Source organism: Podarcis melisellensis, assembly GCF_964234715.1.
Source record: "Podarcis melisellensis genome assembly, chromosome: 2".
Taxonomy (NCBI): domain Eukaryota; kingdom Metazoa; phylum Chordata; class Lepidosauria; order Squamata; family Lacertidae; genus Podarcis; species Podarcis melisellensis.
The window spans coordinates 73,185,621-73,200,641 of NC_138529.1; the positions used below are offsets into that span (position 1 = coordinate 73,185,621).

Below are 15,021 nucleotides of genomic sequence, written 5' to 3' on the forward strand. Positions count from 1 at the left end.
GATTGGAATTGTAGTCCAACAACATCTGGGGGGCACCAGCTTGGGGAAGGCTGGAACAGTTATTGGGATAGCAGGTTAGACCCATTCTCAGGACATGTAATTGGATAGGTAAACCAGGCTTGATACAGACGAAGCTATAATCATCTTTAGAGAAAAAACTTTTTTTTAGTGGGGAGCCATAGAATGTAACGTATAGACCATAAATGAGAGTCTGTTTCAAAGAATTAACAAGACTGAATAGGTGTGGGTACAACACAGGAGTACTGTATAATGCAATTAGAAGCAAATATAAGCATATTTATTGAGTAGTTTTATCCCAGTGGATGTGTCTATATTAAATCTGGACTAATATTAAAATGCTTCTATAATGCTACTGTTTTTTATGGTTTCTCACATTAAGGTCCCATCTGCACTATATATTAAAAGCAGTCTTAGACCACTTTAAATGGTCGTGGTTTCCACCAAAGAATCCTGGGAATTAAGGATGATGAAAGTTGTTAGGAGATCCCTATTATTCTTATAGAGCTACGGTTCCCAGAATGGAAATGGTAGCTCTGTGAGTGGAATAACAAATAACAACTTTCAGCATCCTTAACAAACTAGACTTTGCAAGTTTCCAGCTCCTGCCCACCTAGCAATTCGAAAGCACTCTTAAGTGCAAGTAGATAAATAGGGACCGCTTTATAGCGGGAAGGTAAACGGCGTTTCCGTGTGCTGCGCTGGTGCTGGCTCGCCAGCTGCAGCTTCTTCACACTGGCCACGTGACCCAGAAGTGTCTTCGGACGGCGCCGGCTCACGGCCTCTAGAGCGAGATGAGCACGCAACCCTAGAGTCGGACACGACTGGCCCGTATGGGCAGGGGTACCTTTACTTTTACCTATGGTTGATTAAAGTGGTATTATAGCGTTTTAGATGTATAGCGCAGATAGGGTTTTAAGATTAGGTTTGTGGTAGAATCCATATACCCACTGTGGTTTCTTTGTTTTAATTTAATCAAATCAAGGAAGATAGTTGTGGGAATTTGCATTGCTCATTATTATAAAAAAGGTCCCTAAGCATAATGTAGAAGATAATGTACAATTGCAAATAAAGTATCTCCCTTGTGTGAAAAATTTACATAGATTATAATCTGTTGAGGTAGGAATCATCTGATAGTAAAGCTCAATAATGCACATTTCATGTCTCCTTCAAAATGAGATCTGGCAGATACTGGACATAAACATTTGGAATTATATTTCCCACACACTTATTTCTAGATTAATCATACTAGTGACAAAAGTGTCCTAAACAAATGGTTAGTCTCTTGTTTACATTCAGTGGCCATGATTTGTCATCTGGGGATGCACAGATGGCCCTGTGCATGTGTGTTATAAGTCCCATTGAGTTCAGAAATAAGTCCCATTGAGTTCAGTGGAGCTTAATCCCAGGTTAAGTGGCTAGAAGAGTGCAGAACAAATCTGTGGGTAGATTCAGTTTTTACTCAGGAGAATTTCTGGCAATACCTTGGGAGAAGCACTAACCTTGGAATATCGGGATTCAATGACTATGCTGGTTGAGCATAACATTATTGTAACCAAGTTGTATTCCAGCTACTTCTCAAAGTTTGCATGGCATTACTTTGTTCACATAATTTAATCAGCCAGCAATTTTTTTGAGGTTAAATCTAGTATTTTAGTAGTTTGGAACCTATCGTACACTTTGGAGATCTTTTTTTAAAAAAGGGAGTAGGCACTTCTAAATTTTGTATCTTCCCGTTCTCTGCTTGCTGTGGGTGGTTCTGTGCAAATATAATTGAAGGTTCAAGATACTATCACTGGGTAAGGTTATTTAGTGTGTCATAGCTGTACATTCTCTGCTCCACTCCCTTGCCTCCGAGGACGTCAGTGGGAGTTGTTGCCTGCCAGCAAGGGAAAACATGCTGCCATCATGGGTTGCGTGTGATCTAGCTGCTCAGCCTCACCCCCTTGCAGCCTCAGAGGACCTCAGTGGGATGCAGGTGGGAGGGGGAAGGCCACCTGAATAATCTTGGCATCATGGGGACACCATGTTATTTCTGTTCCTGACTCCAGAGAATATTTTGTAAGCTGCTGCAAGAACCTCTTTGCTTTATAGCCTCTCGGCGCTGCAAAGCAGGATATAAGTATGCTTTCAGTCAACATTAATGCTTAGTTGTGGTTGGACTACATGGGGATTGCAACAAATATATTGCAATAGATAATAGATAAAAGCAGGTCCACTCCCACTGCCCGTTTCAATATATAGTTTCTGGCTGTTCAATCCATACTATACGAGTTGTTCTCTTACAGGGACCAGCTGCCTGTGTTACTTTCTCGAGAACTGGAGATTTCTTTGCTTCTGGAGGCTTCGATGAACAGGTATCTGCTTCATGTTTATTTTCTATTACCCCCCCCCCACTTTTTCCTAATTCATACACATCACTCAAGATGGATCACAACAAATTACAATTGCAATTTCACAATAAATATCTTTTATTTTATTTTAAAATATATATATACACAGACAAAATGCAGTGGGCCAAGGGCAGGCATCACAGGTAAAAATTTTTATCCTACTTTTTCTAATTCATACACATCACTCAAGATGGATTACAACAAATTACAATTGCAATTTCACAATAACGACCTATATTTTATTTTATTTAAAAATATATATACAGACAAAATGCAGTGGGCCAAGGGCAGGCATCATAGATAAGAGTCTCCTCTGATTCTTTAGAAAACTTTTGTTCATCAAACTGTTTTCAACCTGAGTTTGGAGATTGAGTATAAAAGGCCACCAGCATGTTAATATTGCCCAGCCCTTTCATTCCTTTTCATCAGAGTCCAAGATTGTGGGCTGTGTTACAGTGTTTAGCCATGACTGGTAGTTGAAGATAAACCAGCTGAAAATGAGGAAAATGAGTTTCAATAAGTTAGATAAATATAACCCTGTCGTGTCTCAACGGTGGGATTTTAGGGCCAGTTGGAAGACCAAATATTTTGGTGGTGTTTTCTAGGCCTAAATGGGGAAAGAGAGAGCGAGCTTTAGATATGGCCATGCTGTTCTTCTGTTTACTTTCTTCTCTGTGTCTGCAAACTTGCCTTAAAATACAGTGGTGCCCCGCAAGACGAATGCCTCACAAGACGAAAAACCCGCTAGAAGAAAGGGTTTTCCGTTTTTAGATGCACTTCGCAAGACGAATTTCCCTATGGGCTTGCTTCGCAAGACGAAAATGTCTTGCCAGTCTTGCGGTTTTTTTCGCTTCCCCCCTTTTTCTAAGCCGCTAAGCTGCTAATAGCCTTTTAGCCGCTAAGCCTTTAATAGCCGTTAAGCAGCTAATAGCGCTAATCCGCTAAGCTGCTAATAGGGTTGCTTCGCAAGACGAAAAAACCGCTAGACGAAGAGACTCGCAGAACGGATTATTTTCGTCTTGCGAGGCACCACTGTATTAAAATCTTGTTTTTTATTTGAAAGCAACTGAATACAATTTAGAAAAGAAAAATTGCTACCTTTTCATAAAAATGCCCAAGGCAGAGTACAAAAGAGTATTGCAACTAGAAACAAACAAGAAGATATCAAAAGCAGCCTTTTAGAAGCCTGGAAGAGTGGAAATATGTCAAATTGGTGTCAGAATTAAGGAAGTTCTTTGATGAGCTTGTTCTAGAAGTTGCAGCACTGCTAGAGAGGAAGCCCTGGCCTCCTGGTACTGATATGTCTGGCATCACTGGGGTGATGGAACTCGGAGCTGACACTTCCAGCTGATCTTAAAAGAGCAGGGAGATATGTATGAGGGAACGCATTCCCTAAGGTGTGCTGGGCCTAAGGATTCCAGTACCTACCATTAGTTAGCCGTCTTTGCACCTGAGCAGTATTCCCCTGTAGTCTGCCCTTGCCAAGAGGTACTAATAGGAATCACAGACATTGCCCAAAGGATCTAATCTATGCTTCTTACCTATTTATTATATAGGGGCAACTTACTAAGGACCTAACTTCTCATTTTTGTACTGAGTGGCGTGTGCACGCTCTCTCTCTCTCTCTGTCTGTCTCTGTGTTGTTAAAACAAACAAAAAAATAATGGGAAAGCATTAATAAATGGATCTTCCAATGAAGGCTTGTTAGATACAGCCCAAAACAGTCTGCATGCTTTTGAAAACTTTTTTTAAAAGTAGCCAGTTTATTTACTAATCTCAAAGTTGCTTTTGATCATCTGAAGGCAGCCCTGTTTAGGGAAGTTTTTAATATGTGACATTTTAATGTATTTTTAATCTTTGTTGGAAGCCGCCCAGAGTGGCAGGGTACAAATAATAATAAAGAAGAAGAAGTAGTTTTATTTTGCATCGGTGCTCTCTGGCAGTATGGAATCCTAGCTTCAAAAACTTAATAGCATCATGTGCTCTCTGGGCCAATCTTTCAAAAGCTTTTTTAAAAAAATTAATAGCTTGTAATGAAACTACTCTGCTGGGGAGGCAATATTAATTAAACATAGTTTGGAAAAGCTTCATGGTATTATTTATTCTGGGGAAGATGTAATCTTAATCCTGTGTATTGTACACAAACTATTACCCAAATTGTATGTTTGAAAGCTGTTTTGAAATGGCTTTACAGGTAATGGTGTGGAAAACAAACTTTGATGCTGCTGATTATGGCGACCTGCTGAAAACACGGAAATGCAATATGAATGTGAATGGCGCTGACTATGGTGATGCACTGAGAACACAGAGGTCCAGTATGAATGTGAATGGATCTTCCAACAGTGTGGTGAGTTGATGTCCTTGATTTTCAGTTCTTTGGTTATTCCACACTTTGGTAGAACCAATAGCTCTCAAGAAATTCCATTACCATAGTTCGAGTTTTCTGGGATAGATTATTTGTAATCCTGGTTGAGCTTCTCATTGCGTGTTAATGATAAAGAAAGCTAAGCTTGTCATTCCAGTCCAATAGTCCCATTGTTACCCATCTGGTTACTGTGTCAGGCACTCCACTTCTTGCATTTTGTCAGTGGTCTCTTGGGCTGTTTCTGTTGCGGACTATAACATTTTGTTCTTTTTCATCCAGCTATTCTTTATGTAAGCAAATTCTTCTCAAACTGCTCATATGCCAGATGTGCTTTCTGTTCTGACCTCGTGGCTCTCAAATTAGGAATTCATTCTAATTTGGGCATTGGTTCATCTCACTCCCCCCACAGCAGATTTTTAATGCATTTTGAGGGGATTGGGGGGAGGGGGAGTAGGATAAACAATTTCTTTGGAACTTCTCTTTGGAGAAGTGATTAAATTAAATGGCTTACACTGTGCACAATGTAATTCTTTGAGTATTTATGTCATAAAAAGCAACTCCAGTGCGATTTTTCTAGAAGAAAAGGGTGCCAGAGCTCACCATAATAAGCCTTGTTCTCTTATAATGGCAATGGCATCCACCTGAGAGGTGCAGGAACTGAGTTCTGGCAAGTTCCGGCTGACAAAAAAGCCCTGAGCAAATTTCTATACATAGTGCAGTCTTTTATAAATCTCTGTTCAGAAGTTAACCTCACTAAGTAGAGCAGTACTTACTCCTAGCTAAGGTGCTTTATAGGATCATAGCCCAAACCTAATTTTTTTTGCATGCATTTTGAGTTTTGTGTTGTAAACCACCCTGTGATTTGTGGATGAAGAGCAGTATATAAATTTTATAAATAACAATACTAACCCGAGGCTTGTGGAAGAATGTCTTGAAGAATCAACCCAGAGTTTTGTAAGAGTTCCCCTTTGTTTTTCATGACTACTATTCCCTGTGCCTCTTAGAAGCCTACACCTATCCCTTGCTGCTATATCTTTTCTGTTTATCCTTTCTCTGTGGCCCCTGTAGGATAAAAAGGTTTATTTTAAAAACAAAGCAAAAAAATTAACCAGGTTAGTAATCATGAGAGATCTGAATACCTCTGAGAACATGATTTAGGTTTTTTTCTGGATTTCACTTTTGCAATCTTCTTCTGGCCTGTATCACTCTAAACAGGTGTGGGTGAGTGTCAACTACCCTTCCCTCTTTGGCCTGTGCCTTCACAGGTACATTTGTATGCGTGAAGGATTCCATACAACCTGGAACCCCAGTTCTGTGTACAGGGATACCAGGCACATCCCAGCTCCCATGTAGAGCAGCACAGGAGCTGCGATGCTTCAAGAGGTCTAATGCATGCCGTGCTCCTTACATAACCTCAGAATTGAATGGCTCTGATTTGTTACCCGTTTTTGTGTTCTGTCATTCGAACTATTTAAGTGTTCTTCATATTAAAGACACCTTCAAAAACTTATTTATTTTTTTATTAAACGAATCTTTTGGATTTGGGGGAAATAAAAATGAAAGTGGTTAGACTTCCTCCCTCCCTCCCTCAACTTTTCCCAGACTGTGACTAAAAAGAGGAGGAAGGAGGAATCAATGATAATTGGTTCCTTATCTTCAGTGGGGAACCTTCACTGGACTGCAGTCTCTTCTGTTCTTTGGCAGCGGGGGGGGGGGGGGGGAGCAGCTCTGGGTCCACCCCACTGCTTATAATGAACACCACCCTGGTATGTATTCATTGACTGAGCAACAGAGAAAGTTGCAACAAAACGTTGCTGAGCAACCATGAAATTGCTTATATTTCTAAATACAACTTGGAATTATTGCCGTGCGCATTCTTTTATTTTTATGGTTGACCCAAGTTCCAAAAGACAGAATGCAACTTTTCTTTCCCCACGCTAAACAGTTTTAAAATGGCACAAAATAAAACTATCAGGTGGCACAAATAACTCTAGAGTAGAGAATAGTGACATGGTGTGTATTGAAAGCTGTGGTTTCCCCCCCTTTTCTTTAAAGTGTTTTTTTTATCCCGGCTCCTCCAATATTTGAGGCAATTTTAATTAGTTTAGATTAGAATAATATGGCATAATCCTAAAAGGATTTTATATTTGCAGAGCGCTTGTGAGTATCATCGTCACCATCTATTTATCATCCTCCTCATCTTTATATCCCACCTTTCTCCCTGACTCGTAAGAACAGCTAAAAATATTTTTTAATCCTTAAAAAATTATGCACTAATAGAATTAAAAATTATAAAATCTATTAAATATGTACGCATAATTACAGTAAAAACATTGCAGCACCTGCCCTTTTCATTAATAGCAGTCAGTTCCCAAAAGTCCGTTGGAATAAGGAAGTCCTCACTTCCTCATTAAGTAATTTGCTAGTTCTACTAAGCAGCACTTCCAAAATCAAAACCAGATTGTGCATCGTCCTTCATCGTTGCCGAAAGAAATAGCTTGTTTTGATTGTACAGTGCCTTACTAATTTTGATGCTTATTATTTCTTTCTAATGTTTGTGGGCATACTTGACACGTTTTGTTTTGAGCTGAACCAGACTGTTGATGGGTTTGGCTTTCAGGTTTCAAGAAAGCTTTTGGAAGAATGTAGATTTATTGTCTGGTTGGATTATCTTCCAGTTACCTTGACTTTATCACCTTTTGCTTCTTATCATGCATTTTATAACTGCCAGTTTTCTACAAAAACTCATGCCCCAGAGGTTCTGCTCAGTGTTTTCTTTTTCTTAGGAGAGTTCTTCTACTGGGTGTCACTCTTTACTCTTTTTTTCTGTGCAGCTAGGGATGAAATAATCCTTTACCCATATCTAAAATACCTAGTCTGATAGGTGAAAATATTTTTATAATGACCTGACTTTTGTCATGAGATGTAAGCACTTCTTTAGTTTAAAAATGAAAATCTAATGTTTCTCCTTCTATTCCTAACTAGACTATCTGATGCATTAGACTAGCCATATACTTTCAGTTGTATACAATCTCCATCACTTTGGTTACTCTGAGTGAGAGTGGACTTTCTAGTTCGTACCATGGCTACACAAATTCTAGGGAGGATAGGAATACAATTTGCTTTCTATTTATGGCATTCTTTCTCTTGTTCGGAATTCCCCTAAATGTAAAACTGCAGAGAACTCAGTAAGGAAGAGTCGTATATGTTTGATCTTTGTCATTTTACATGGGTTTGTATTTGAGAAATGCTAGCTGGAGAAAAGAAACTTGAGCTGTGAAGCAGAAGGTCCCTGCTTCATATCTCGCCTCTCCCATGAACTTGCTACAGTATGTAGTGCTAGGAGGGATTTCAGCCTCAATCTTCCCCAATTTGTGATATGGAAATTAGAACCTGGATTTTGTAGAGGAGTTGTTGTTAGGGTCATAAAATAATGTATAAAGTACTAAAACATTCAAAAGCAATATATAAATGCCAAGTAATTATTGTTGAATTTTATGTTTCTATGAAGGATGGCTGCTCTTTATAACCCAATAAATATGGACTGACACCATTGAAACAACTTGTGAATAAAGTTCAGCTTCTGCAGGCCCAGATAAGTTGCTGGACAAACAACCTTTTTTTTTTCCAAACACTTGACAGGAGTGAGCCAGCAGTAAATCACACTGAGCAAGTTGGAGTTAACTCTTTGTTCACAAAAACAGGATCTGCACAGGACAATGACTCATCTGCGGCAGGTTGCCTCCATGAAGCAGTTGCTGTGACTGAAGCTTCCTGTCTTCCCACAGCTGCCTAAGTCCCCTCTTCGTCAGGGTTTTCTCCAAGCTATCGGAGACTTTGCCGCCCACTAAGCTAACTTCTCCTCCCTCTTCATTCCTCTCCTGGTTCTGGGAGACCACTGGGGAGGGGAGCTTGTCACAGCAGGAGGGGGGAGACTCCCTTGCCTCTTCACCAGCTAGACTCATCTCTGTTTCTTGGCCTCCCTCCTCTCCTGCTTCAGCTTCTGCCCCAATTCTGGACTTCTCTCTGCTACAGACTCTCCCAGCTCACTAAGCCCTGTTACCTTTTCAGCTTCCGACACTTCCTCCCAGTCTTCTCCCTCTGAACCTTCTTCTCTTGGGGGTTCCCCAGCAGGTTCTTCCCACCATTCCTCTGGGTCCAACCAGTCTGTGACAACCCCCTTAGTTAGCAAGATTAGTCTGCTGCCTGGGAGTGTGATAGGGATTTTCAAAAGAGGATTCCTTTTATTCTCCTTCCCAACCCACAGTAGTTGCTGCTCTCATCTAGTAGAAGCTATAAATTAGTCAATTATGTTGTTGCCAATAATAGTCCCACAAACGGCTTGTCTCTCCTACCGTTAAGTGTTCTGTTCTTTTGAATATTTCCAGTACCTGTTAAGTAGGTACTTAGTATCAAATACCTTTGTTCTGTTGTGCTCTTCAAATTGTGCACAGGAACAATGAACTAAAATAGGATTATTCTCTGCACTTGTGTAATTATACAGTACCCCTTCTAAATAGTCCCTGTTTAGAATTTTGCATATTTGTTGCGAACAAGCTCTGAAAAGTGTCTTGTTCTTAATTTTTCTTTCTGTGGCTTGATAACCATTGAGTGAGTGCCATTGTCTTCATGCACATGTATGAGTGTTTGCTTGGCTGAAAGTGTCTGGAGGCTCCAGCATCCTTCATTGAAAAATAAAGTTAAGAACTAAGTTGTGAATGACGTTAAGTGTGTGCTAGGAATTAAGGACATTGGCACTGATCTTATGATGCTGTCTAGATAGTACCAAATATTGGTTTGCCAGCATTATTTGTCTTTGATCATCGGTACTGTGATTCTGGGGTGGGGGCTGATCTTCTTAAAAGGCTAGGGAAAGCCCCATTTGAACCTTTCATAAACTATAGGTGTAATAATGAAGAACTTGAGTCAGTTTTACATGCCCTTCTTTAAATTTAGTTTTTTACCACAGGGCTAGAGAAACTCGTGATATGCTCCAATATGCAATCATTCTCAGGCTGAACTTCAGAATATCCATTTGATTTTTTTTATTGGAAGGTTCTATTTCTATCCTGTTTTTTAATCAGAGCAAGTTGAAAAATTCTTAAATGGAGCCATTTCACTTGGACAATCTATGATTGCTTTTATTTTATGTCATACCTTTTAAAGGTTTGTGTCCAGTAAGCTACAGATTACAAGGGACACGGGTGGCGCTGTGGTCTAAACCACTGAGTCTCTTGGGCTTGCCAGTCAGAAGGTTGGCAGTTCGAATCCCCGTGACAGGGTGAGCTTCCGTTGCTCGGTCCCAGCTTCTGCCAACCTAGCAGTTTGAAAGCACTCCAAAAATGCAAGTAGGTAGATAGGTACTGCTCTAGTGGGAAGGTAAACGGCGTTTCTGTGTGCTGCTCTGGTTTTGCCAGAAGCGGCTTAGTCATGCTGGCCACATGACCCGGAAAAACTGTCTGCGGAAGCAGACAAACGCTGGCTCCCTTGGCCTGTAAAGTGAGATGAGTGGCACAACCCCAGAGTTGTCTGTGACTGGACTTAACTGTCAGGGGTCCTTTACCTTTAAGCTACAGATTATGTGAAGCCTAAGTGAACTAAAGGAAGCGATGGTGGGGCTGTTGCCCATTTTGGAGAAGCCAGGCCCCTTGCATTTAGTACCGTAATCCTGGATGACCTTTCCTTCTACTCACAGTGCAGCTGTTTGCTAAGAAATGCTTACTAAACTCCCTGCTGTTCTATCATTCTCTTTCCCACAGTTCTAGTAAGGCAACTGAAATTATTCTTCAGGATCAAATTATGGGGAAAGCCACTTAATGTAGATCTTGAGGAGCAGTGGCTAATGTCACAACTCGTGAGAATAAGAATGAAAGCACTTAGTCTTCATTTTTTTTACTGCATTATTTAAAACAATCTTGCAGGACACAACCCCAAGTTTTGGGGCTGTCGAATTGGACATCAGGGCACTGCTTTGCTCTGTGACATTGAGGTCAAGTCATTGTGCAGCTCAAGTCAGCAGGTAGCAGGTAACTTTTGAAAATCTGTTGGAGACAGATTGGAATATTTAGGGTGCATTGAGTTTCACATCTCAGGTAATGCAGAATAACACAACCCTCTTGGATTCCTTGCTTGTAGAAACCAATGGATACTGGCAGTAGAGAGATTCAGAAATCTGGAATTTACAGACAAGAAAAGGTAAGTGAAACCAAACATCTCTGTAGGGGATTTCTCCTGTTACTGTGATGAGTAGAGGCAAGCCTTCACAAGTATTTTGACAGAGCTTTGTCACAGCCTCACTTATTGACTTTGACAGAAACACACTTTGTGAGCTGTGGAAAACGATAATAAAATGTCCGCTCTGAGTTGGTTCGCATGTAATGCTAAGTCATGGTTTTAGCGCTACATACGTACGCTAGAATGAGATCAAGCAAAGCCTGAAAATTGCATACGGCCCCCTCTCTATCCTGCTACACAGCCAGAAGGAAGACTTATGTAGACTTTTTTCAGCTTCCACAAATACTATCATTGTCTATGACCTAGAGATAGTGGTTTAAAGCAAACTCTGCTCATCAACAACATTATAACCCATGGCTTGAAGTTAGCTTGTATTGAAACTTCCATGAGTTGGTTTTGAACTATCATCTTTGCTTCATATGCAACAAGAAGCAGGGATTTGTGGAAACTGAAAGTAAACACTGTCAAAATCTTCCCCTAGCATTGGAGAAAAGAGAGAAGAGGGGATTGTGCAAGACTGAGGCAGCACATGAGTCTTTGTAGCCCATGCATGTAGCTGAAGTATGACTTAGCCTTCAGTGAGTTACGGACCTATGTTTGCTTGTAGTGAACATTGGAATACTTGAAGGGCAGGCTTCTGTCTGCAAGTGTGATTAATAAAATCTCCTGTTATGGTGGAAACAGTGCAGATGCTCTTCTTCCCTTTTGTGGGAAATAGCCCTATGCTAGGATTTGAACCTGCATTTTTCCAAATTCCACATTCGTTGTAGATGGACTCTCCTGACCTGTGCACCTGACAAGAAACACTGAAGAATTGTATTTTGAGTTATATTCATCTAAAGGTGCAAAATATAAACTGAAGTGCCTTTGGGTGTGAGAAATGTTTCTCCCCTGACATCAAATTGAGGAGCCAAGGGCTTCTAAATTTCTTGATGAGTATAAAAATATCAGTTGTCTGCTCTTCCTTTTGATTCTCTGGTTATATTTCACTTTTATACAGTCATACCTTGTGTTGCATTAGGTTCATGTTGCGTCTTTTCGGCTTGCGAACGCGGCAAACCCAGAAGTGTATACTTTTGGGTTTTGCCACGTAGTCGCAGAAGCGTTCTATCATGCTGTGCATGCAGAAGTGGCCCTCTAGTTATGGACTTTTCGGGGTGCAAACGGCACCCCGGAATGGATCAAGTCCATAACTAGAGGTACCACTATACTTACTTTAATTAAAAGATAATGCTGCACTGGGAAAGGGGGGGTGGGGATGGCTTACGGGCAGAATGTCTGTGTTGCTGATCACTACTAAGTAGCATTCATGGCCACGATGCACAAATTGGAGGGTTTCAGCAGTACAGATGCAGTACAGTGATTTGAGCAGCCTCGCTTCTCTGAATTTCTGATGCACATGATCCTTAACTGTGTATTTCATTTGAGCTGATGTCTCTCTCCACTAGTCTCCACCTACCCACTCCTCCAATTTTCATTGAATATAGTAAGCAATATTTTTTTCATCCTTTAGCAATCAGAGATGGATTTTGCAGAAGTTCCAGATAAACATATTCAAGGAACTGAAACGGCAGAATCCGCCAGAAGACAGCATGAACAAATTGACGAGGCTGGTCTTGCCAGCACCCTCCAGCATATTGTGGGACAGCTGGATGTTCTCACTCAGGTATGCAATACTTTCAGGAGTCTCTATGAAACCTTGAATAGGGTCATAAAACTTTGCATTTCCTCCCATTATTTGTTGATAGAGCAGGTATTAAAAGGAATTACTACTTGAGACTTTTCCTTGAAATGGATGCCTTGAAATGGTATATCCCATAATATATTCTCAACCGATTCTTCTTTTATGTGTTTTAAGTCCTTTTCTACTTGTCTAGTCCACAAGTAAAGAGAGGAAATGTTGTATCTTATAATCCAGCATGTGCTTCTATCAGCCCAAGTTTTATTTGATTTAGCATTGGGGACAAATGGTGAGGCATGGCCCATGAGACCCTAGGAACAGTGTTCATGGCAAAACAAACATTTGTACTGAACTTCACAAGCTTGTGTGTTTCCTCCTATAAGGGCATTATCTTAGTAAAGGAAAAAAAGTCATGTGTGGTTGGCCCCATTTGGAAGGTTGCGAGGCATGGATTCGTAGTATCACCAGCTTCCTCTAAATTATAAAATGGGATATTGTGCTCAGAATAGTTTCTCTCTTTGGCAGACAAAGACTCTCCCCCTCTAGTTGTCATTGGTATGCAGCTAGCTTCATTCTAATTCCGCTGCTTTATTTGAATTCTGCATCTGGGGAGGTCTGTTCAATACTCAAAACATAGAATGCACAGTTCTTAAAAAAATGAACTCAGTTCATGTTTATTGTGTGTTTAATTGTGATGTTTTTGTGTTGTGAGCTGTGCACCAGGATGACAGGATAGAATTTGTTTTTAAATTAAGATCCACTGGCCTGAACCCTACCTTGACTGTGGCTCAGACCCAGTGGTCCTTTATTTAGTGTACAGTGTAAAGTGTACAGTAAAAGCCAGATATTCTTTCACACAGTGACTTTTCTCAGCAGGACAATATTATGGCAAATCCTTTTAATTCAGGTTATTTTTTTTCGGTTGGAAATTAATTGTGGCATGAAATAGTGGAGAGCAGTAGGGAAATGATCTGCAGCGAAATAATTCCCTCCCCCTGATCACCCCCCCCCAAAGGTCTGCATCTAAAATCGAAAATAACAAGCTGCTTTGCTCCCATGTTGTGTCAGCATCCTACATCTCAAAAATAGACATTTTAAGTTCTGTTGTAACTTTGTGTGATTGTTATTATTCTCTTTGGAAGGCTGTTTGGTAAGGCAGCAAAACAGCCCACAATGCATAAATAGAAGATGTGCTACACACCCTCATCCTGGGCATATTTGCTCAGAGTGAAGTCCCACCGAGTTCAGCTTTGTCCCAGGTGGTAGGTTTGCATGCTAAGGTCTTTCAACACCTTTCAGCTGTTGCCTTTCTCCTTTCGCAGACTGTTTCCATTCTAGAACAAAGATTAACATTAACTGAAGACAAGCTGAAGGAGTGCCTTGAGAATCAGCAGAAGATTGCTCAAAGTAAATCCAACTGAGTTTGCTGGGGAACTGACGGCAGCCATCATTGTGTGTGTGTCTGTGCACGTGTGTGCGTGTGTGTGTGCACGCACGCATGCACGCATTCTCAGCATATATTGTGTGACTGATTTGTAAAGTGAAAACATTTCCTATTTTATTAGAATGAATTGTACAGCTTAATAGTGTCTGTAAATATGTACTTTTTTCATATTAAACTTTCTTACTAACGACGGTCATTTGTGATGCTTGGCTTTACTACCCCGATTCGCATTTCCAGGTGTTGAGGAGTTGTTCATTTTTAAAGTAACACTGGCTTTGCTTCTCAGAGCAGCTCTGTTAAGAATTAAGACAGCCTCGTTTTGGAAATGACAAGCTTCTGGAACCTGTGTCGTAGACTTCTTGAAATAGTGTGTGTGTGTGTGTGCACGCGTGCGCGCGCGCATCTGAGAACTGTGGGAGTTTCCCTTCAGACACAGATTTCCCAAAGCACTAGAGGAAGAGGAGGAAGAGGACTCCGCTGCAAATGTTCTGCAAGCATTTCAAGCAGAAATGTGACTCACTTCTGGGAGATACTGCTAAAAAGCTTCCTCTTAAAATTTGAATGTTACCTGCACAAAGCAGTCCTGCTATGTAGGATATTTATACATCTCTTACAGTTCATTGAAGCAGAAAATAACACATGAAGCACTCAGAGTCAGATCCTGAATGGTTTCCATTTTTTTGGAACATTAGCTAAGTAATGTCAGATGCCTTGTCTGTTTTTCTACATGTGTATTTGTGTAGTCCGTGCCTGCTCTGCATGCATGTTCATGATCATAGATTTCTTTTGCCATGAGTATGCTTATATTCCTGGTGGATACCCCCCCATCACCTTTGCATACATTGGAACTGTGGCGTGGGAGACCTAGCAGTGCAGCTTTTTCGCA

At 40.6% G+C, this 15,021-nt stretch overlaps 1 protein-coding gene across 3 annotated transcripts in view; it reads left to right on the forward strand.

The window, feature by feature from the left end:
• The window catches only part of POC1A (POC1 centriolar protein A), a 30,599-nt gene extending 16,273 nt beyond the window's left edge, over positions 1 to 14,326 (forward strand). For all 3 annotated transcript variants that reach the window (XM_081899277.1, XM_081899275.1, XM_081899276.1), the window contains 5 exons: positions 2,307 to 2,375; positions 4,606 to 4,758; positions 10,912 to 10,971; positions 12,524 to 12,676; positions 14,014 to 14,326. In XM_081899277.1, the coding sequence (XP_081755403.1) occupies positions 2,307 to 2,375; positions 4,606 to 4,758; positions 10,912 to 10,971; positions 12,524 to 12,676; positions 14,014 to 14,112 (534 nt within the window). In that variant the 3' untranslated portion in view covers positions 14,113 to 14,326. The remainder of the gene's footprint in view (positions 1 to 2,306; positions 2,376 to 4,605; positions 4,759 to 10,911; positions 10,972 to 12,523; positions 12,677 to 14,013) is intronic.
• Positions 14,327 to 15,021: the final 695 nt, after the last annotated feature.